The sequence below is a fragment of the Astyanax mexicanus genome, chromosome 16, assembly GCF_023375975.1.
Source record: "Astyanax mexicanus isolate ESR-SI-001 chromosome 16, AstMex3_surface, whole genome shotgun sequence".
Classification (NCBI taxonomy): Eukaryota; Metazoa; Chordata; class Actinopteri; order Characiformes; family Acestrorhamphidae; genus Astyanax; species Astyanax mexicanus.
This window is the reverse complement of record NC_064423.1, coordinates 25,660,044-25,681,088: the sequence shown is the minus strand read 5'-3', so window position 1 is coordinate 25,681,088 and position 21,045 is coordinate 25,660,044. Positions and strand designations below refer to the sequence as shown.

General features: G+C 36.2%; 2 protein-coding genes across 3 annotated transcripts in view; one reads left to right on the top strand and one right to left on the bottom strand.

The window, feature by feature from the left end:
* LOC103047634 (lisH domain-containing protein ARMC9) overlaps positions 1–15,545 on the bottom strand; it is a 66,489-nt gene extending 50,944 nt beyond the window's left edge. Inside the window, exons 1-10 of one of the 2 annotated variants that reach the window (XM_007256796.4) lie at positions 15,345–15,545; positions 13,241–13,326; positions 12,832–12,957; positions 12,248–12,418; positions 11,333–11,488; positions 8,110–8,202; positions 7,801–7,825; positions 5,651–5,808; positions 3,654–3,752; positions 1,075–1,110 (exon numbers count right to left, since the gene is read on the bottom strand). In XM_007256796.4, coding sequence (XP_007256858.3) covers positions 1,075–1,110; positions 3,654–3,752; positions 5,651–5,808; positions 7,801–7,825; positions 8,110–8,202; positions 11,333–11,488; positions 12,248–12,418; positions 12,832–12,957; positions 13,241–13,315 — 939 coding nt within the window. In that variant the 5' untranslated portion in view covers positions 13,316–13,326; positions 15,345–15,545. The remainder of the gene's footprint in view (positions 1–1,074; positions 1,111–3,653; positions 3,753–5,650; positions 5,809–7,800; positions 7,826–8,109; positions 8,203–11,332; positions 11,489–12,247; positions 12,419–12,831; positions 12,958–13,240; positions 13,327–15,344) is intronic. The other variant, XM_007256797.4, reaches the window with a different exon arrangement.
* Positions 15,546–15,794: 249 nt separating this feature from the next.
* polr2h (RNA polymerase II, I and III subunit H) lies at positions 15,795–19,838 on the top strand. Its single transcript, XM_007256793.3, has 6 exons — positions 15,795–15,978; positions 17,227–17,337; positions 17,506–17,589; positions 18,322–18,415; positions 18,620–18,703; positions 19,585–19,838. Exons 2-6 carry the CDS (start codon positions 17,265–17,267, stop codon positions 19,700–19,702), a joined length of 453 nt encoding a protein of 150 aa, XP_007256855.1. The 5' UTR covers positions 15,795–15,978; positions 17,227–17,264; the 3' UTR covers positions 19,703–19,838.
* Positions 19,839–21,045: the final 1,207 nt, after the last annotated feature.

Below are 21,045 nucleotides of genomic sequence, written 5' to 3'. Positions count from 1 at the left end.
TACTTATTCCCTCATTCACTCCTTAACTCATTCCCCTAACTTACTTATTCCCTGCTTCACATCTTAACTCATTCTCCTAACTCGTTTCCTTAACTCACTCTCTAACACCCTCTTTCCCTTTTCTTAACTCACTATTTATTACCTCAATGCATGAATTACACCTGTTGCTTAAAGCGCTGTATTTCAGAATGCTTGGGGGTAAGGTGGTGGGCTATTCGCCAAAAAAGTGTGTACTTATTATCTTATTGTCTTTCTGTGTGGAGTTTGCACGTTCTCCCCGTGTCTGCGTGGGTTTCCTCCGGGTGCTCCGGTTTCCTCCCACAGTCCAAAGACGGCACGTTAGGCTGATTGGATGTCAGATACAAATTGCCCCCTAGGTGTGAGAGTGTGTGAGTGCATGTGTCTGTTTGTCTGTCTGTGTCTGTCTGCCCTGCGATGGATTGGCGGCCTGTCCAGGGTGTATCCTGCCTTCTGCCCGATGCCTGCTGGGATAGGCTCCAGCACCCCCCCGCAACCCTTAATGGATAAAGCGGTTGATAATGACTTGACTGACTACACGCAGTTTACACTCGGTTTCTCCTTTAAGTCATGCTTTATTGCTCCATGATACAAGAGAAAAATTTAGGGGAATATATTGGAATATTCTGATTTTTTTTTTAAGGTGTAGCTCACGCTACGGTTTGTGCAGCTAAAGCTAGGAGGCTATTCCTCAAGTAATACATGGAAAAAAAGGGAGGTTTCAGTATAATAGCAGGTCTGAGCGCAGATCACCTGTCTCCTGTGGCGCAGAATAGAAGAAAGGGGCTGTTAGAAAGTGTTAAATAATGAGTGTCCCACGGGATTCAACAAACTATCTGCATCCCTACGGGACAAAGACAGGCATTCTTACAGTGAAGAAGGGCATTCATCTCATAGAACGAGGGAAAACTAATGAAACTGGAGAAATACATGAAGTTTTGGCACACGCACAAAAGGACACATGTAAAGGAGTGTGGGGGGGAACGAGCAGGAGAGGGGGCATTGAGGCAAGACAAAAGAACGAGGAAGAGAGAAAAAGATGCACCAGAGACTTACATATCCATCATCATAAGGGGTCATAGAGTAATATCCCTTCACACACAGATAGGCAGATAGATAGACAGACACACAAACACACACACAAACGCATAAGAAAAGTGGGTTGAGGACATACACACTCCAGAACAACACTGGCATAACCTGAAATGGGGCAGACATTGTGTGTACAAATTATGCTTTGTATTGCAATTTTGGCAACAGAGTACATTTATTTAATGTAATTGCTTTAAAAATGCATTTAATTGATTTAATCTAAGTACCAAATCTAAGTGACCAAATGCACCTGCACAACTGTCCATATAAGGCAGCTCAAAGCCTGATTTGTATGTACAACATTGGTGTAAAAGTGAACTACACCCCCCACCCCCCCCACCCCCTCTGTAGGGGGAGTTTAACAGCAAAACACTGGGATGCATACCTAATAACTCTTTAAAGTTCAGGCTAGGACCTGGGCCAACCACTTTATTAAGACCACCTCCTTGTTTCTACATTCACTCTCCATTTCATCAGCTCCACTGATCATATAGTAGCGCTTTTCCACCAAAATAGCTCTTGTTCTGGTTCTTAAACCAGTTCTGTTCTGGCCTATAAGTAGTGGAACCGTCAAAACATCACATCATATGTTATGAACAGAGGGCGATGCACAGCGTCTGTGCTCCTGTGGAAACAGACACGCCCACAGATGTGGTCACGGTTTGCGCTGAAATAGTATTCTTCAGTTCCCACTGCAAACGAACGTTCCTGGATTCTGAACCTACTTTTGTTGGTGTAAACAAAAAAAAAAATCAGTTCAAAAACCAGAATGGTGCTGGTTCCACGTAACTGGAAAAGCACAAAAAAAAGCACTTTCTAGTTCTTATATTCTTATATATATATATATATTAATTACAGTTATACTAGGGGTGTGCCATATCGTATCATACGCTATAATATCGCCAACATTTTTAAATATCGTGTTCACGATATTATACCCTGAAACACTGTGCCAGATCAACCACCCCTAATTATGACTGTTTTTAGCCAAATAAAAAATTCACACTGTTCTCATTCCCCATTATATATCTACTAGAGACAGATTATATCTGTCCAGTATCATTTATTTTATCTTAGTACTTTATATATGGAGATATGTGGAGTGGATTATCAGTATCATCACATTCTGGATTGTTGACCAATTTGAAAAAAAAAAAAATAAATAAAATAATAATAATAATAATAACTATATCTCAGTAAGGTGCCATATCATATTGTATGGAATACTAAAATTTAATTGTCATTTTGTTGCAGTAGTGTATTCTTGAAATATATATATATATATATATATATATATATATATATATATATATATATATATATATATATATATATATATATATGTGGTTTTTTTTTTTTTCAGTGTTTTGTCATATCGCTAAGATTATTGTTATCGCGAAAATACCATGAAATATCGCAATATTATTTTAGGGCCATATCGCACACCCCTAAAACATACTATATTCCATTAGTTTCTCTGCATACTTCAATAGCCTCCTTTCCAAAACTGTTCTGGAATGATTGGGACCCCATAGGACCACCACAGTGTGTTTGCTGGCATGACTGGATCAGTCACAGACGTGCTGCTGGAGTTTTTAAACACATCAGTGTCACTGCTGGGCTCTGAGTAGTCTACCAACCAGAAATATCTAGTCAACAGCATTCTGTAGGCAGCGTCCTGTGGGCAGCGTTCTGTGGGCAGCGTTCTGTGGGCAGCGTCCTGTGGGCAGCGTCCTGTGGGCAGCGTCCTGTGGGCAGCGTCCTGTGGGCAGCGCTCTGTGGGCAGCGTTCTGTGGGCAGCGCTCTGTGGGCAGCGCTCTGTGGGCAGCGCTCTGTGGGCAGCGCTCTGTGGGCAGCGTTCTGTGGGCAGCGTTCTGTGGGCAGCGCTCTGTGGGCAGCGCTCTGTGGGCAGCGCTCTGTGGGCAGCGCTCTGTGGGCAGCGTTCTGTGGGCAGCGTTCTGTGACTACTGATAAAGAACCAAAGGATGACCAAACCAACCTCTGCAACAACAGATGAGCTGTTGCCTCACTACAAATAAAACAGATAGGTTGGAGTGTAAAATAGAATGAAGTGAGTGTTTAAAAACTCCAGAAGCACCACTGTGGTTCTGTGGGGTCTTGATCACTGAGAAACAGGGTTAAAGGAGGTTAAAAAAGTGTGTAGCAGAAAAGTAGGAATAAAGTCTGTAATAATAGAACTACAAAGAGCTTCTGTATGCTTAGTGAAACTGATAAATCGACACTGAGTGTAGATGGAAGGAGGTGGTTTTAATAAAGTGACCGGCAATGTATAATCCATACGGATGTGCCATAAGTGCAGCAATTGCAACAAGTACTTTTAACTGCAATCTGATGATGATGATGATGATGATGATGCTAGGCTAACAGAACATCAAAGCAGCATTGAGAAAATCTATGTCATCATAAGTGATGACCAGTCCTTTATCAAACAGTCCAGTCCGCACATGCTGTAGGCGTATAATGAAATTTGGGTGTGTATACATACGTATAACACTTATATGTGTGTGTGCATTATGACTCACTGTTCCAGGCCTCGTGAAGTCGATGCTCTGCACCATGCTCTGTCCCATCTGCCCGCTGAATAGACGCGTACACACATTCTGAAGGTATTCAGGGGAAATCTGTGGAACACATGAAATCCTGTTAGCTTACTGCTAGCTGATGTCTGTCGCCTGCAGATTTGTGCATGTTCTACATTAAAAACTAGGGTTGTCACGATTCTCTAAATCCTCGATCCGATTTTATTATTATATTTTAGGGTCACAATTCAATTCGATTCTGGATTATGTTTTTCTTTTTTTTTTTTACAGCAGAGAGGCCTATGCCACTTTTAGATTAGTCTATGGTCAGTCATTGGTTTGATTCATCAAATTTACAATATCTTATTTCAAAAGGCGGGCTTGATTTAAGTGATGCAATGTGATACAAGTGATCTGTAATACGCCACATTAGGCACTAATGGTCAAATGTAAATAATTTAATTAAGCTATATATGTAATGCCATCTAGTGTTTTTTTTTTGTAGCAGCAGTGCACACTATTAAAACAGTAATGTTCAACAAAATAAACTATAAAAAAAATACAGGAACAGTCATGTACAAAATAATAGAACAATTAGAGCCTTAACAAACTGAACTCTGTCCTACTATAACAGTTAAACATGAAAAATAAGACTTTAGGACTTTTTCGCTCCCTAAGAATGACGAGTTTTTTTCTTTAACAAAGATATATTATTAACTTTATCTGAGAGAAAGATGCTCCTTAAGGTACCAAAACTATTAACATATTTGAGGCTAGACAAAACAACTGTTATTTTTATAATTTCAAGTTTTTCTTTAAGGAGATTGTCCACATACTCTGGAGAAAAAAAGGGCTGCTCTTTGAGCAGTCACAATGTCAGAGGCGTCGGCTACAGTGTGCTGCACCATTTGCGTAGCTTGCGTGTGCTTGCGTAGCTTCAAAATCATGACACCCCTATTAAAAACTGTGAAATTATTTAAAGAAATACAATTTTAAACATATTTTAAGTGTAAAAGTAATTTAATGGCCCCACTCATGCTCAACCACTGATATATCTATAGACTGGGCAAGCCAAAAGTCTGTTTATGTGTGGACAAGCATTATCCTGCTAAAAATTGCCAGTTGGAAGCCCTGTGTTTTTTTTTTAGATATAACTAATGGGCCTGCAGAATGTCCTGCATAAATCTCTGAGCTGTTGGTGTCCCCTATATCACTACTAGGGCTGACTGACTGCTGTATACTGTGACTTACCAGATCCTCACACCAGCACAGGTTGTGTGTGGTCCATATGTAGTCAGTATATTCTGTATGTTTACTTTTCTTCCTTTATAGTGATTAATTTGATTATTTTATAATGTTTAATGCTTTATTTAATGCTTTATATATATTTTTTTTATTTTTTACTGTATCTATTTTGTTTTTTTATGTCTTTGTATTTATCGTTGTAAGTACTTTGAATCTGCCAATGTCCATGAAAGATGCTATACAAATAAACATTGTCTTGCTTTGCCTAAGAGGCTTCCTCAACATTTAAACATAGCAATGAAAGTATTTCACTCACAATATATTGATATTGTAATATATTTTATCATTTTGATTGTATCATATTGTATATAATGTAGTGTCTAATATTTGATCCCATTTGACCTACTGCTTCATTACTCATTATGTGTGGAGGCGCTAATTAAATGAATAGGGTAAACCTGCGGTCAATATTGGAATATTGGTTGTCAAATTCCGTGAAACTAACCCCAAAAAAATCCATAATTCCTAGTAGGGCTACACCAAATTTGCAAATTGGATTTTGTTTTCCAATATCGTGCAGCCCTAATTCCTGGTTTCTGCTTTTTAGGAGTATTTAATTCTCTTCAGGAACACTGATGCCACAACGAATCACAGATAACTGTATTGCAATATATCTGGGTGCTCATCTAAGCATAGATTTAATTGTTTGTGTGTGTGTTTGTGTAATTCAGGGGTAGAAGAGTATATTTTCTTGCCATTTTCCCGCTGACCGTTGCCTCGAGCGAGTCGACCAGTTCGGCAGTCACTCCAATGAGGTTGTGGTAGTCCGCCTGCATCTTACCATGCCTCTGCATGTAGCTGGAAGCTTTCTTCTCTGCCTCAGCCAGCTGTGCCTGCATCTGCTTAAGGCTCTCTGTGTAGACACAGACACCGTTTAGCCACTCATTCATGGGCGTCATCAAATAAACTGAAAAGCTAATATAATAAATAATGCACATACGGTTACAGTTATACAGAAACCCTCCCATTTTTATGAGTCTTTAATTTAAATGCCCGTTTATCAGTACCAGCTGCTCTCTGTATCATGTACTACTTACAAAGAATGCAGCAACAGATGTCTGAACATTTTCTTGCAACAAAGCTGCCTTATATTAGATTGTAATATTTTTTTAATCCACTCCAATTTTTATTATAATTATTAAATGTTTCTGTAAAGTATTGAACAGGTTATTGTGCATTTTATAGACAGTTTAAATGTAGTTATTTGGACTTTGTTATGTGTGGTATATTGTATGTCCTCTGAGTTCCCAAACCAACATTTTACAAGGGGTATCCCTAGATTTCCCACAGATCAGCTGCTTATCATTCATCTTACTTTCCACTACAGAATACATCCAAGCCATTAGTGGCGCTATTATACTCCTGAATATATAAAACCTATGTGGATGTATAAAAGACGTTTTAAATTTTAATTTAAAAGCCGTTTGACCAGTGGTAGGATGGTCCCCCCTTAAATGTGATTCTTGGTCCTCCCAAGGTTTCTTCCTCCTCCTGCAGCTCTGAGGGAGTTTTTCCTTGCCTCCGCGCTCACTGGGGGTTCTGTATTCTGTATTTTCTATGTTTAATGTTTTGCCTTATTCTTTGTCCTGTAATCATGTCTCTGTAAAGCTGCTTTGTGCCAACACCAGTTGTAAAAAGCGCTATACAAATAAATTTGATTTGATTTGATTTAGATTTGCATCAAATATTTTTCCAGCTTTTTTAACTTTTCCCAACTTGTATCTATTAAATTGTATATATTTTTAAAAGGAACATTTTACATGAATTTACTTACAATTACATATATTTAAAAGTTAACTTTTCTAACTTGTACCTACTTAAAATGACTACAATTTGAAAGGTTAAGAAACTCCATGTTGGAAAACTTATATACACTTAAAATGAAAGAATAAAAATAACTTTCTTAATATTTTCCATCTTGTATCTATTAAAACTGGCATTCATTTGTACAATAAAGCAACATACTTAACACTTCATCCTACATAAAATGATCTAAATATAAAATGTTTTATATATTTTTATATCAGGTTTCTCAACATTTTCTCTTTTTTTGAATTAAATTGGCCTTAAAAAATTGAAGACAACAAAACTTTTTTAAAAACTTGTATCTCCTTACATTGACCCAAATTAAGAGATAAGACAACTTTCCTCAACTTGAATCTACTTGAATCTACTTGAATTTACCTAAATTTAAAAGATTATGAAACTTTCTCAACTTAATCCAACTTGTTTTTATTTACATTAGTCTGGATTTGAAAGATCAGGTAATGTTCTCAACTTTGTTAACCTAAATGTAAGCAATAAAGCAACTTTTTCAAATCTACCTACGTTGTATCTACTTAAATAAATCTACATTTAAAAATAATGAGTTGTCTCAAAGTATGAAGAGTGTGTGGACTGATGGGATGAAAATCCAGTTTCTCTTTCATGGGAAAATAATGAAATAGGTTACTATAAGTTAAAATAACTCATTATTTGCTTTTACATAACGTTCATGCCATTCATTTTAGAAGTATGTGAAACTTATAAACTGTTATTATTCCTAATATAAATCAGAATGCTGTTGAATCATCAACACAGGTGTGGTGACAGATTATGTGTTATTTTTTTTTCTAAGCTTAGAACTGGGGATGCTGGTATATATGTACGGTAAGTGTTTGTTTGAATTATTCTGCCATAAATTGGCTATTGTACATTTGCCTGTAGCTTCAGATCAGATTTACCATTTCAATAATACAGTACTAAACAGACAACAGTAACCAGACGCTACTCAAAGAAGTGGAATTCTACAAAACATAAACAGCAAATAACATCAAAATAGTAAATAATGATGAGAGATGGTCACCTTTGCTGCTTTTTGTGCTCTCTCTCTGTTGAGCTATTGTTAAGGAAATGCTACAAGAGTTTACAGCAGTTCATAGAGTAAATAAAAACATCTCAATCATCACGATCAGATAATTCACTCATCTGGAATCACTTTACATCCATTTACTCTGACACATAATACAAATGAATACAGTAGAAATAACTAGCAGCAATAGATCTAATAGAGAAATGCAGGTTTTAAATGCACTGAGATGTCTAGTTTTTACACTGTTTTTACACTAGAGCAGATAAGTGGAACTGCTAAGAAACTTGTGAAGTAAAAGGATACGTATAAACTGAGCAGCCTGGGTGAAGATAAGGAAGTCAGTATCGTAGTCAAGAACTTCTCAAGCTTTTTCCTTAAATCTGGAGCCCAGGAGTCCTGAAATCAACAGAGACAACAATTCAAATTAAAACCCTAGACAGGTGCACAAATCTCCAAATCAACACATCTCAGGTTATGTTATTTTTGTTATGTATGGAATCCAGTTCGGAGCTCCAAAAGAATTTGGATTTTAAATGATCTTTTTGATAATAATGGTATGTGTAGTTTCCAAGATTGTAGATTATATATTTATACAGGAAATAATACTACTCCGGAAATAATTAAGAGACCACTTTAGTTTCTGAATTAGTTTCTCTGATTTTGCTATTTATAGATATATGTTTGAGTAAAATGAACATTGTTGTTTTATTCTATAAACTACAGACAACATTTCTCTTAAATTCGAACAAAAAAATATTGTCATTGCCAAAGAAACAGGCTCATATTCATTAAGTTTTAAGAGTTCAGAAATCATTATTTGGTGGAATAAGTTTTTAATCACAGTGAGTTTTCAAGCATCTTGGCATGTTCTCCTCCACCAGTCTTACACACTGCTTTTGGATAACTTTATGCCTTTACTCCTGGTGCAAAAATTCAAGCAGTTCAGCTTGGTTTGATGGCTTGTTATCATCCATCTTCTTCTTGAATATATTACAGAGTTTTTCAATTTGGTAAATTCAAAGAAACTCATTTTTAAGTAGTGTTTTATTTTTTTCCAGTGCTGTATGGAAAATAAGCGCTAATGTAGCTCCATATTTCAGCTACAAAAGCGCTTAAAAAGAGAGAAAGAAAAAAAAGAGAGAGAGAGAGAACATAAACCATACACTTCAGCATAAATAAAAGGTAATCTATCTTCTGTTAGACAGTAAGCGTTGCTGTATTATATCGCTACATAAAAATGCTAATACGTCACCATTTACTATCTTTTTACCTCACAAGGCCTCGGAATCAGGAAGGTCAGTGTATATACAGTCATGGGTTTTTCCTCCTTATCTTAGTGCTGTGAGGAGAACATGACCCTGCGTGGCACTGAAGCTTTACTGATGTTCTGCTGTCCTGGGACCAACGCATATGAACTAGGAAACAAATAGCTTTCTGAGCCAAGTGATGGAAACATGTCCTCAGATAGGCATAGCATGCCTGTTCTACACGGCGTGAAAGGTCATACACATGCCAGAAGAGCTTTCCATTTAACCTAGTCTTCTCTTTCTCCTTCTCAGAGACTTATCTTAGATATAGCTTTAAATGTTCGGCCGAAGACTGAACGAAGGCTGTGTTAGAATAGAGGAGGAAACACTTAAGGAAACTCTAACTCCCTCACTTAGCTTTTGTCTTCGTTAACTCTGTCCCTCTCTCTTTATCAGAGTTGTGAATCTGTTGAGATATAATCGTACTTAGTATTAACCAGTTGGAAGTCCTTCTACTCTTTTCTAATGTACCTCTTTATTTATGTTTTCTCTGAAGAATTTTTCAAGTGAAATTTAATTTCTTTTTAAATTCTGAACTTTCAGATATATACTGTAAACCCACAACTTGTTTATGTGTTTGTTTAAGTTGGATGTTTCCAAACATTACTCTTAGTCAAACCCATTAGTTAGATGAACATTTGTGGCCAAATATACATACAAACAGATATCAGACAGGCCTCTGGCACAATCTATTTACATTCTAAATGTATCTACCTGTTTCTGACACTCACCATCAATGTATTGTGTTTGGTAACCATTTAGCTCTATCATATATCATAATCAACTGCCTGACCTTATGTTGTAGGCTGTAAGAGCATTTTTATTCTCCAAAATGACTAAATAAAAATATATTTTATTCACCTTTCCATAAAACTTAAAGTAGAATCTTAAGCCCTATCCGGATGGGACTCGTTTCTCAGGAGGTTTTGGGGTCCTCTGTGATTTTATTCCTGTCCAGAATGACCATGTACATGTTTTCTCAGACGTACTCAGAGAAAACTACAAGCTAAATTACAGTATATTAGGGGCGATATGGCCCTAAAATAATTCAATATTTCATGGTATTTTCACGATAACAATATTTTTGGCAATAGGACAAAACACTGAATTAGAAAAATTATTTCGAATTGTATTATTGCATGCAATATGATATGGCTAACTGTTAAAATAATTTTATCAGATTTGTAACAGAAGTCAATTATTCACAATGCCATGATACTAGTAATGCACTCCAAATATCTCAATATATACAGGATTAAAGTTATATAATCTGTCTCTAGTAGATATATAATGGGAAATGAGAACAGTGTGAATTTTCCTTTTGCTAAAAACAGCAAAAAAGTACTATTCTGATGCAATAATTAGGGGTGGGTGATATGGCACGTTATTTCAGGGTATAATATCGTTCACGATATTAAAAAGTTTTGGCGATATTATCACGTACGATGCGATATGGCACACCCATACAGTATATATTGTTTTTTGCTGAATTCCGTGGTCTTCCGGTAATTTTAGTCCCATCCGGATGCACATCTCTGAGTTTTGGCTCCTCACATTTAATAAAATAGCTTTTTGTCCACTGCCACGCACCGTAATTACACTTTGAGTGTGCGTTTTCACTGAGATCCACGTAAAAACAACAGAGCGTGCTATTGAACGTGATGTCATGTGACCGAGAAAGCCGACCAAAACTCACTAGTCATCCTGTTTTTTCAATTGCAGTCCGGATGCAAGAGTTTTATCATTAAGTAGAAGTGTGAAATATTTATCACAGACGTCCCCCTGAGAAACTAGTCCCGTCCGGATAGGGCTTTAGTTTGAAGTTTTCAGTAAACATTACTTTTAAAACATGAGGCAATGAATAACCTCTTTAACATTTAAGTAAATTCAACTTACTATAAATTAGGCTTACAGTGTTGAACTACTGCATACTGAACTAGAGAAAAGGTCAACAGGTCGATGGAAAAAAAAATGTTTGTGTGTTTGAATATATTTAGCATGATTTACAATCATACTGATAAAAACAAACTTTCCTCGTGGCTTTTCCACTACAGTACAGTAGTGTGTTTTGCATCAAAAGGGGTTTTCCAGAAAAAAGGAAGTTCCAAAAAAATGTGAGTGTGTGAGAACTGTCTGCGAGAACTGTCTGCCAGCAGATAGATTAAAGAGGATGATGAGAGGATGATAAGAGGTCTGTACTAGTAAGAAACTCTGGGCACCTGGAAGAGTTCCTGAAAGGACGGGTGAACTGCAGGATTGGGTACGAAGGGCAGAGCGTAAAAGGGCAGAAACTCTGTGGTCTGGCTCAGTGCTGCCCCCCGGGTCTCCAGGTAGTGCTTAAAGTGGCTAATCCGCTCATCAAAGTCAGCTTTATCCTGCAGACAAACGTCAAACAAAAGTACATCATATCAGAAATCTTCTCATGTTCATTTCGGCAAATAAATAAACTGATTTGTGCATGCGTAGACAAATTAATTATAACATGTAACAAATCAACAACATATTTGAAGATATAAGGTTATAATGGCTAGATGACAGAGCAGAGTACAGAGCATGTCCAAAACATTATGCAGGTCTTATGAAGTGGTACTTATATAAACTAGTCAGGAAAGACAACATAGAGAACCAGTGACAGGGTTATGGAAGCTCATGGCTCACTGATGTTCATGGACCTCCTACCTAATATCAAACAAGCCTTAAAGGGGGTACACAATTGGCCTGCACAATATTAGGCTGGTGGTTTTAATGTTGTGGCTGATCAGTGTGAATGTATGCTATATAGTAGGTAGTCACAGCTGAAAAATGTTTTATTGTGCAGTGGGGACACCTGCTGGCTAGAGAAGGCTAATATCATGATACCAAAGCTAGTAAATCCTGATCAGGATGGATTAGCTTAAACTGGACACATCATCCTTGCCTATAACACAGTTGAACCTGAGCCGGTGCCGCAGAGGCAGAAATGACCACAATAAAAGTGTTTTTTAAAGATTAGGAAAAGCAGGACGGGTATGTTTCACAATTTCAAAGTACCACATTTCAGATGTTAAAGAACAAAAAAATTGGTTTAGGTTTTAGTGCCTCTTTAATCCCTATCTGGAAAACCAAGCCTTAAATTTATTTTTAATTTTTCTCACCTGTCTTCCAACATTGTTCTTCAGTGGGTAGATTACAAAATGAATGTGTAGATAGAATTCCAGTTTCTGGACATTCGGATCACTGTCCCGAATATCCACAGGGACGTTTTCTGCCCACAGTTCAAAAAACACCTTCATATCACCATCATCGAATGAGCTGATCAGATCCTTCTGCAGACAAAACACATTTTAAGAAGTTAATTTATTGTATTTTACTGCAACAATGAAACTCTGTGTTACTAACAAAACGTGATCTGGTCATTATCAAGTCATAAGGATAGACAAATACTATCTAAAACTATACTGAAAACCCATATAGCTCTATGGTACATGTTTCTTTAATTCAGCACATTGATTGAACATTCATGTTAGAAGGCTAGAAAAAGTGACCACCAAACCCAGCAAATCCACCAAATGTTTAATTCAGCTCTAAATAACTTTTACGGAATTTCAAACCATTCCTCCCTGTAAATGTGTTTTAGATCATCAATATTTCATGGACATCTTGCTTTTCAAATGTACTGACATTTCACACTATGAAACACTCTCCCAGCACTCTAGCAATGTTTCAGAATTAGCCTTACCTGGATGATTAGGATTTTGGAGTCTACAGGAGGGCTGCTTGGTGTTTTTGGCACAGGTTTTCCTTTGCTCTTGCATTCCTTCTCAAAGATCTTCACCGTATCCTCAAACTCAGAGAACTTCAGGTACTGAAAATAATCAATTTTACATTGAGCATATGCTTTTGCTTATGAAATGGCTATGAAAATCATCAACATACAGAGCATGCAATCAGAATTCATATGTGTCAAGCTTAATATAAAAGAAATGTGAAGTCCAATGCTGCAAACTAAAGGGGTTATAGGGTCAAATAAATTTAAAAATGTGAATCAAATGCAGACATTTTAGTGTGGTAGCCCATCAAAAACCTCTGCATTGGTAAGTGACCATCCAGTCATCCATTTGAACAATCTAACATGCAGACAGACTGACCTCTTTTATCATTAAAAGGAGATCTGCTTCATTTGCCAGAATGTCCCCCATCTCTTGAGCCTTTCTGGAAGTCATGTATCCTCAACCTGCAAAAGAAGAGACAGTGATCAATCATTTAGCTCACTTATCAGTTAAATACATAACTGTCCTACTTCAACACACCATTGTATGAAGAGTATGCTGATAAACTGCATGAAACTATTTGGGAGATTTTTATTGTTTGGCAACTTTTTTCAGACTCTTGTTTATTGTTTTGATAACAAGCTGATTTTTTGAATCACCCATGCGTTATCAAGAGGGCCCTTACAAATGTGACATAGTTTTGCCCAAAATCAACAAATAGTAGTGCATTTCAAAAAAATAGAATCATTAAAAAGTTGCTTTATTTCAGTAATTCAGTTTGAAATGTGAACCTCATATATTATATAGATGTGATACACACACAGTGATCTGTTTATTTTACTGTTGATGATTATGGCTTACAGCCAATGAACACCCAAAAGTCAGTGTCAGTTTTGGCAGTGTGCCAGGTCCTGCTGAAAAATGAATCCGCATCTTTATAAAAGTTGTCAGCAGAGGGAAGAAGCATGAAGTGCTGTAATATTTTCTGGGAAAACAACTGCACTTTAGACTTGATGAAAAAAAAAAAAAATGGTTTCCAACACTAGCAGATGACATAGCTCCCCAAACCATCACTAATTGTGGAAACTTCACACTAGACCTCAAGCTGTTTGAACTGTGTGCCTCTCCACTCTTTCTACAGACTTTGGTCTCTTTATTTCCAAATGAAATGGGTTGGAGAGGACTTGGCACATGGATGGATGGATGGATGGATATTGTGTCTTTAGGAAAACTGATGTCAGCCACACAGAAAGTGCAAATACACAGTTATATAATAATTTAAATTTAGCAGTGCAAAAGATACGTAAACAGTAGATGAGTGAACTAGTGAATGAACTACTAGTGCAAAATAGGGTAGAACTATAAAAATATTATTATAGGCATTAGTAAGTCTAAAAGTGTGTCCATAGCTGAGTGTGTGTCCATAGCTGAGAGTGTGTCCATAGCTGAGAGTGTGTCCATAGCTGAGAGTGTGTCCATAGCTGAGGGTGTGGCCATGGTGTGGCCAGAGTTACCAGAATGAAAAGAAAAAAATACAAATTTCCTGAGACATCGATTTTCTTTTTCTGAAAGCCATAATCATCAAAAGTAAAAGACAAACGTTTAAAATAGACCACTCTGTGTGTAATACATTTCTATATAAGCTTAACATTTTGAACTGAACTACTGAAATAAAGTACATTTTCAATGATATTCTGATTTTCTAGGTGCACTAAAATACTAAGAACATAAAAAGGCACATGTATGTCTTTATTTCTTCACATATACATATTTTTATTTATGGTCCACTTCTATGACTCACTGTGTTGGAAGATTGTATATAAAAACAAAAGTGATAAATAAATACATAAAAATATAAGAATTTAATGAAATGGTGTAATAACCAAAATATGTTTTTTTGCCTGAGGATAACACTGCCATAGAGAGATAAACTGCTCTGTGTCTGCAAACGAGAGATATAAGCTGTATTACCTCAGCTTTTAAGGTTTAGGTTCTCCACTTTCTTGGAAATAGGAGGATAAACCCTTGCCTCCATGAATTTTTAACAACCACGTGGATACAATCCAAATGCAGCAAGATAAGATTAAAAGAGCATCCTCACATTTTAGGCACAGTTTGATGGTAAGTCTCGAAAATGTAGTCTTGCATTTTATTTTTCAGCATAAGAACAGAAAAAGAACCAAAACCAACAATACTAGCTTGTGTTAACTACCAAACTACAGCCATCGACATAAATACTAGTGAGTTTAAGTAACCCAGCTGGCCAGTTTAACCAGTTTAAACAGTTTAGCAGCGCCTTCTTAGATAGCTTATGTTGTTTTTGAAATAGATAACATGCTAGCAAATTAGTGTAATATAACGTTTAGAGCTCAGTAAAGCGTGTAACAAACTCCACACTCTGAAAGAAAGCATTAAAAGCATTAGCTGCACTGTTAGCTTAGCCCCTATGCTCATAGGTAAATAAACACCGCGCGGCACTCACCTCAGTCAAAAACACCCTTAAATGCAATAAAAATATCACTACTCATTTCTCAAAGTGAAAAATGTCCTTATATTATAAAACGGAAGGGTTAAAAAGCCAGAAAATGTTTGCGCAGGTCCGTAAAAGCAGCGAGTGGAGTTTAGCTTAGCCTAGCCTCACAGGCGCTGGTGCTGTTAGTCACTATAGTAACAGCTTTTGGGACGCTCTACACCTGGCAACACCATCCGGCAAGAGGATGTAAGTGTCGTGAGGATTTGTAGTTTTTGTCCGAGGTGATGTAGTCCAAGCCAGAGTTCGGAGACAGCATTATTATTATTGTTTTGTGTTAAATTACACAAAGATTAAATTTTATTGGAGCTGCAATAATAATAACGATAATAAGTAAATAAATAATAATTAAAAAATATATACAAATATTTAAAATGTATGTGTAAATAAAAAATGCTTTCGGCGCCACCGGAAGTACACGTGAAGCCGTAAAGAATCAACAGTAAGGCGCGTGTTCCGCTGGAGTTCAGTAATAAATGAATGAAACCTGTTATCAGAGGTTTAATTTAGTAGAAATTCACGCGGATTATCGCCGTGTCTGAACGCGTTTCAACATATTTGGTGACTAAAGCGCATCAGCTTAAAAGTAAGTGACTTTTAAAGACTATTTTTTTTTTACCTAAACCAAGCAGAACTGAAGGGAAATACCGGCGAAGCTAGCTTAGCTAGCTTGCTAGGGTGCTAACTAACGTGTTTAGAGGAACCAGTGTTTAGCTAACGTTACATTCATCCATAAACCAAGAGTCCCCGTGTGTTTCAGACTGAATCAAACAGCGTTAATTAACACATAAAACGAGTGGGTAAATATAACCTATGTAGTAATTTAAATAAAAGTCTGGGGTTAAGTTCATGTCCAGGGTTTTATATCTAGCTAGGTTTGTTAACCTGGGCAGCCAACTATCTGGCTATCTATTTACCTGTTTTCTTCTTTGGAGTTAGTGGTAAAGTGAACGACTTATAAAGAGTTTTTTTATCCATCCAAAACAAGCTGAACTACAGTAAAATGTTGGCTAAGCTAGGTTAGCTAGCTAAGATTCTAGCTAACTTGTTTAGAGTAACGTTACAGGAACCAGTGTTTACTTTTATCCATAAACCAAGAGCCTAAGTATTGATTTAGCCTGAATCAACAACCATTAATTGATATATGAATAAGACTAGGCAAATATAACCCATATAGTGATTTAATTGAAGGTCTGGGATTAAATGGCTAAATTCATGTCCATAGTTACATATCTAGTTAGGCTAGCTAACCACGGCAGCCAGCCAGCTAGCTACTAACATGTTTTCCTCTTTGGCGATAGTGTTAAAGTAAGTGACTTATAATAAGCAGTTTGTAGATATCGAAAAACAAGCAGAACTGCAGGGAAATGTTGGCTAAGCTAGGTTAGCTATCTAAGATTGTAGTTAATGTGTTTCCTAGTTACTTTTGTGTCCAAAATTTCCCCTCGGGGATCAATAAAGTATATAGCTATCTAGCTATCTATCTAGCTAGCTAGCTACAGTACATGACATGTTTACATTCATCCATAAACCAAGAGCCTGATTGTGTTTCAGACTGAAACAAATAATCAGTTAATAAATTAATAAGAGTGGGTAGATGTATAGGGGGCTGTATATGGTGGTTTAAATAAAGTGCTGGGGTTGAATGGTGAAGTTCCTTTCCGTGAAGTTTACTAGTTATATAGTTAGCTAACTATACTGAGCAGTCAACTGGCTAGCTTCCTGCTTTCTCGTTTACCTCTTTGTAGATGATCTTATGTGTCTTAAAGTTGGTTAGATGTTGATTTATATGTTAACTAACCAGTACAGCTGTGTGTGTGTTTTTTTTTATCAGAGTGAGCTTCCTGGGCAGATCAGCAGTGGTCTGTAGAGATGGCTGGAATTCTGTTTGAAGATATTTTTGATGTGAAAGATATCGACCCAGATGGGAAGAAGTTTGACAGAGGTGAGACCAACCTGCAGCAAATCCTAATTTTAACCCATTTATCGTTTGTTAGTGATGCTCCAGTATGGGAATTGTGACAAAACAAACAGTTCTTGTAGAAACTGTGAGTTAATCCATCTGGATCACAAACACACAGAGATAATGCTAATTTTATCTGTTCTCTTCCAGTGTCTCGGCTTCACTGTGAGAGTGAGTCTTTTAAAATGGACCTCATCCTGGATGTGAATACTCAGATCTATCCTGTTGATCTTGGTAAGGGAGACGTGTTGTTGTTGTGGCCCAAAATGTGACTAGATGTGTTGAATGACATTTTCATTTCCTAAATGGGCCACGTCAATTTGTGGTATTAAATTGCTATACATATCTAATGCATGGCAATGTGGCACTATATAAACATATAGACTGAAATTAATGTGACTTTTACAGCAATGTATAGGAAAAAGGACTGAGAGTAATGGCTGTGAGTAGATTAAAATAAAATGGAATGCAGCAGTGATTTAAGGGCTTAATTGGCAGATAAACTAGGTAACAGATCTAGTATCTGAACTTATGTTTGTAATAATATTGGAAGACCCAGGTAGCAGCCACACCGTGTTCCTAATGAATTGGCCAAACATGGCTGCAGAAAGCAGCTGCAGCGTAGAAGGAAAAAAAATCTAAATAAATTAAAATTTAACCGTCCTTTTTTTAGGAAGGCTCCAGTGAATTTTCAGCTATAAACCAACAGCCTGAACTATAGCTCCTGAAATACTGACTGGGATTAAAGTGAAACTTAACATGAAGCATTGCTCTGTGGTGCATGCGTGTCTCTTATAAAACGCAAACCGTTTAGACAGAGTCGGATATGGGTAACATAAATAAATAAATAAATAAATAATTAAATGAAAGTAGTGTGTGAACATTTACACACCTGTTCTGTGGGAGTAAAGGAACATGTTTAATAATCTTAAATAAGTTAAATAATATATTGTATCTTTATTTCAGGGGACAAATTCAGATTGGTAATAGCTAGCACACTGTACGAAGATGGCACTCCAGATGATGGAGAATACAACCCTCAAGACGACAGACCATCCAGGTAAAACCTGTTTACATATTAGTATCATTTTACTGTACATAACAATATATGGTATTTGTTTTATTAAATTAGTCTTCTGCAAAAAAAAAAAAAATAATAATAAGTTGGCAGAAAGAAATGTTTAATAAATGATTACCAATAAATGCATACTCTGTGCTGAAATGATTACTTTTTAAATGTTAAGTCTGTGTTCTTTTTCTCCAGGGCGGATCAGTTTGATTATGTGATGTATGGCAAAGTATATAAAATTGAAGGTGATGAGACTTCAACAGAAGCAGCTACACGACTGTAAGTGTCAAGTGTCATTATTGTCATCTTTCTGTTTCCTATAAAGTTACACATACTTAAGAATATATTTACAATCATACAAATGTTTGGCACCCCAAAATGCGACATATAGTTGATTTCTTAAGTGTTCATTAGTTTACATATCAAGAAACCATCCTGCACATTTTAATGCATTTTAAGTTCTGTGTAAAAATATTTTCTTTCATGTTATTTTGAAACTTTTTCATTTATCACATTCACACAGCAGCTGCATGCATAACACACAGATATGCAATATTTTGCTGTTATAGCAAAACCTATCTACAAAAAAAACTATCTACCTGCAAGGTCCTATTAGGAAAATAAATGTTTATGCATCAAAAACACCACAATTGTCCAAACTCTCTATATAAAAATTAAGCAGACTATGCATTTAAGAGTCAGATACGTTTGGCTGCCTTGTGTTCTTTGTCTACAGCAGTCTTTTTGAATGTAAAAAAAAGCAGGGAAAACGTTCTACGCTGAATTCATTAATATAAATGTATATCCAATTGCCTTTGTGACATCACAAAAACTGAATTTAGAACAGGCTTAGTTTACCGACTTGGAAACTAGCAACTAGCTATTTTTACACACTAAATCCATACTATTGCTCTTTTATTTCAGAAAATGAGAGAAACATTCAAATTCCATTATATGGCCAAATAAATATATGTATTTGTAATATGTTTTATTTTAAGTCTCATTGGCCCCGTTCTATTGGTCTATTCTTGAAATACTCTCACAATTTGAAAGGCAGCTGATCTTTTTAACTATTGTGAGTTAAGCAGTATGAATGGTAGTGGTGACATGAAAATCTTCTAATCCTCCTTCTTTACCTTTCTTTATTCTGTTTTCCACAGCTCAGCTTATGTATCATATGGTGGTCTACTCATGCGACTACAGGGGGATGCCAACAATCTGCATGGATTCGAGGTGGACTCAAGGGTCTATTTACTCATGAAAAAGCTTGCATTCTAACAAAATTTGCCTTATGCTGCCCTGAGGAACGATATTGCTCTCTAGTGGAAGAACGATGGACACTCAACACTTAGGATTTTTTTTAAGCTGGTGAAAAATAACATCAAAATTATGTAAATAAAACGTTTTATATGTATTTGTTTGACTTGTGTTTATTGAATGTTGGATTATTGGATACATTATGTTTTAGAAGAACAGTGATATGTAATTGAAACTGCTACTATTACTACTAAATTTTATACATTATATTATAATTTAATGTAATTATTATTTACTGATATTATTTTGGTGATCAGACATATATTCATTTACACATAAATAAAAATATAAACATAATTCTAAAAATAAACACATTCAATAATTTGTAAAAGCATTGTTAGCTGATATGTTATCCATTTACAAGTAAAACCAGAAGACTACTAGATGTGACCTTATTGTGCATAGTAACATGAATTAAATGGTTTATCCCTTCTCTGTCCCTGCTGACTAAAACTATGGGACAGTTTGCTTGAGCACAGATATAAATTGAATTTAAATCCAGTCTCAAAGTAGCAGCGTGTGCAGCTTTGCCTACAATGTCCGTGCTGTGGCTTAATGGGAGTCACAGGACAGAGAGCTCATCCGTGATTCAGACATTTACTGGGATAGTTTCAGTATTTAACCTCTGAGTGGGTGAATATCAGAGGCTGTACAAAATAAATAATTTTGTGCTTCATTCAGTTGTAATAGAATTTGAAGGGAAACATAAAATATTTCTCAAATTCTCTGCATAAACAATCAAGTCACTTTGGGTTTGATGTGAATTTTGTATTGATCATTATTTTACCATCACCAGTATTACATATTAAATGTCATGTACTGTGTAAGAGTGAATGTATAGGAGAGATAAGTAAGAGATTGTGAGGGTGAGAGAAAAAGTGAAAATAAATTATAGAAAGCAAAGGTGAGAGAAAAAGGGATAAGTAAGAATGAGAGAAGGTGTAAGAGTGAGAAATAGAGAGGACGAGAGATAAGTGTAGAAAACAGTGAGTGAGTGAGATAAACAGATGAGAAGGGGTGAGAGATAAGTAAGTGTGAGAAAACTAGTTGAAAGTGTGAGAGACAAGTTAGTGTGAGAAAAAGTGAAACTGAGAAACAGGTACAAAAAACAGAGAGAAAAAGAGTGAGATAAACAGGTGATAAATAGAGAGGGTGAGAGAAAAAGAGTGAGAGAAAAAAGAATATGGAAAGATAGAGTGAGAAGTGTAAGTGAGAGAGCAAGACTAAGAGATTGGGATATATATATAGAGAGAGAGAGAGAGAGAGAGAGAGTGTGTGTATCTGTGTGTATGTGTGGCATAGTG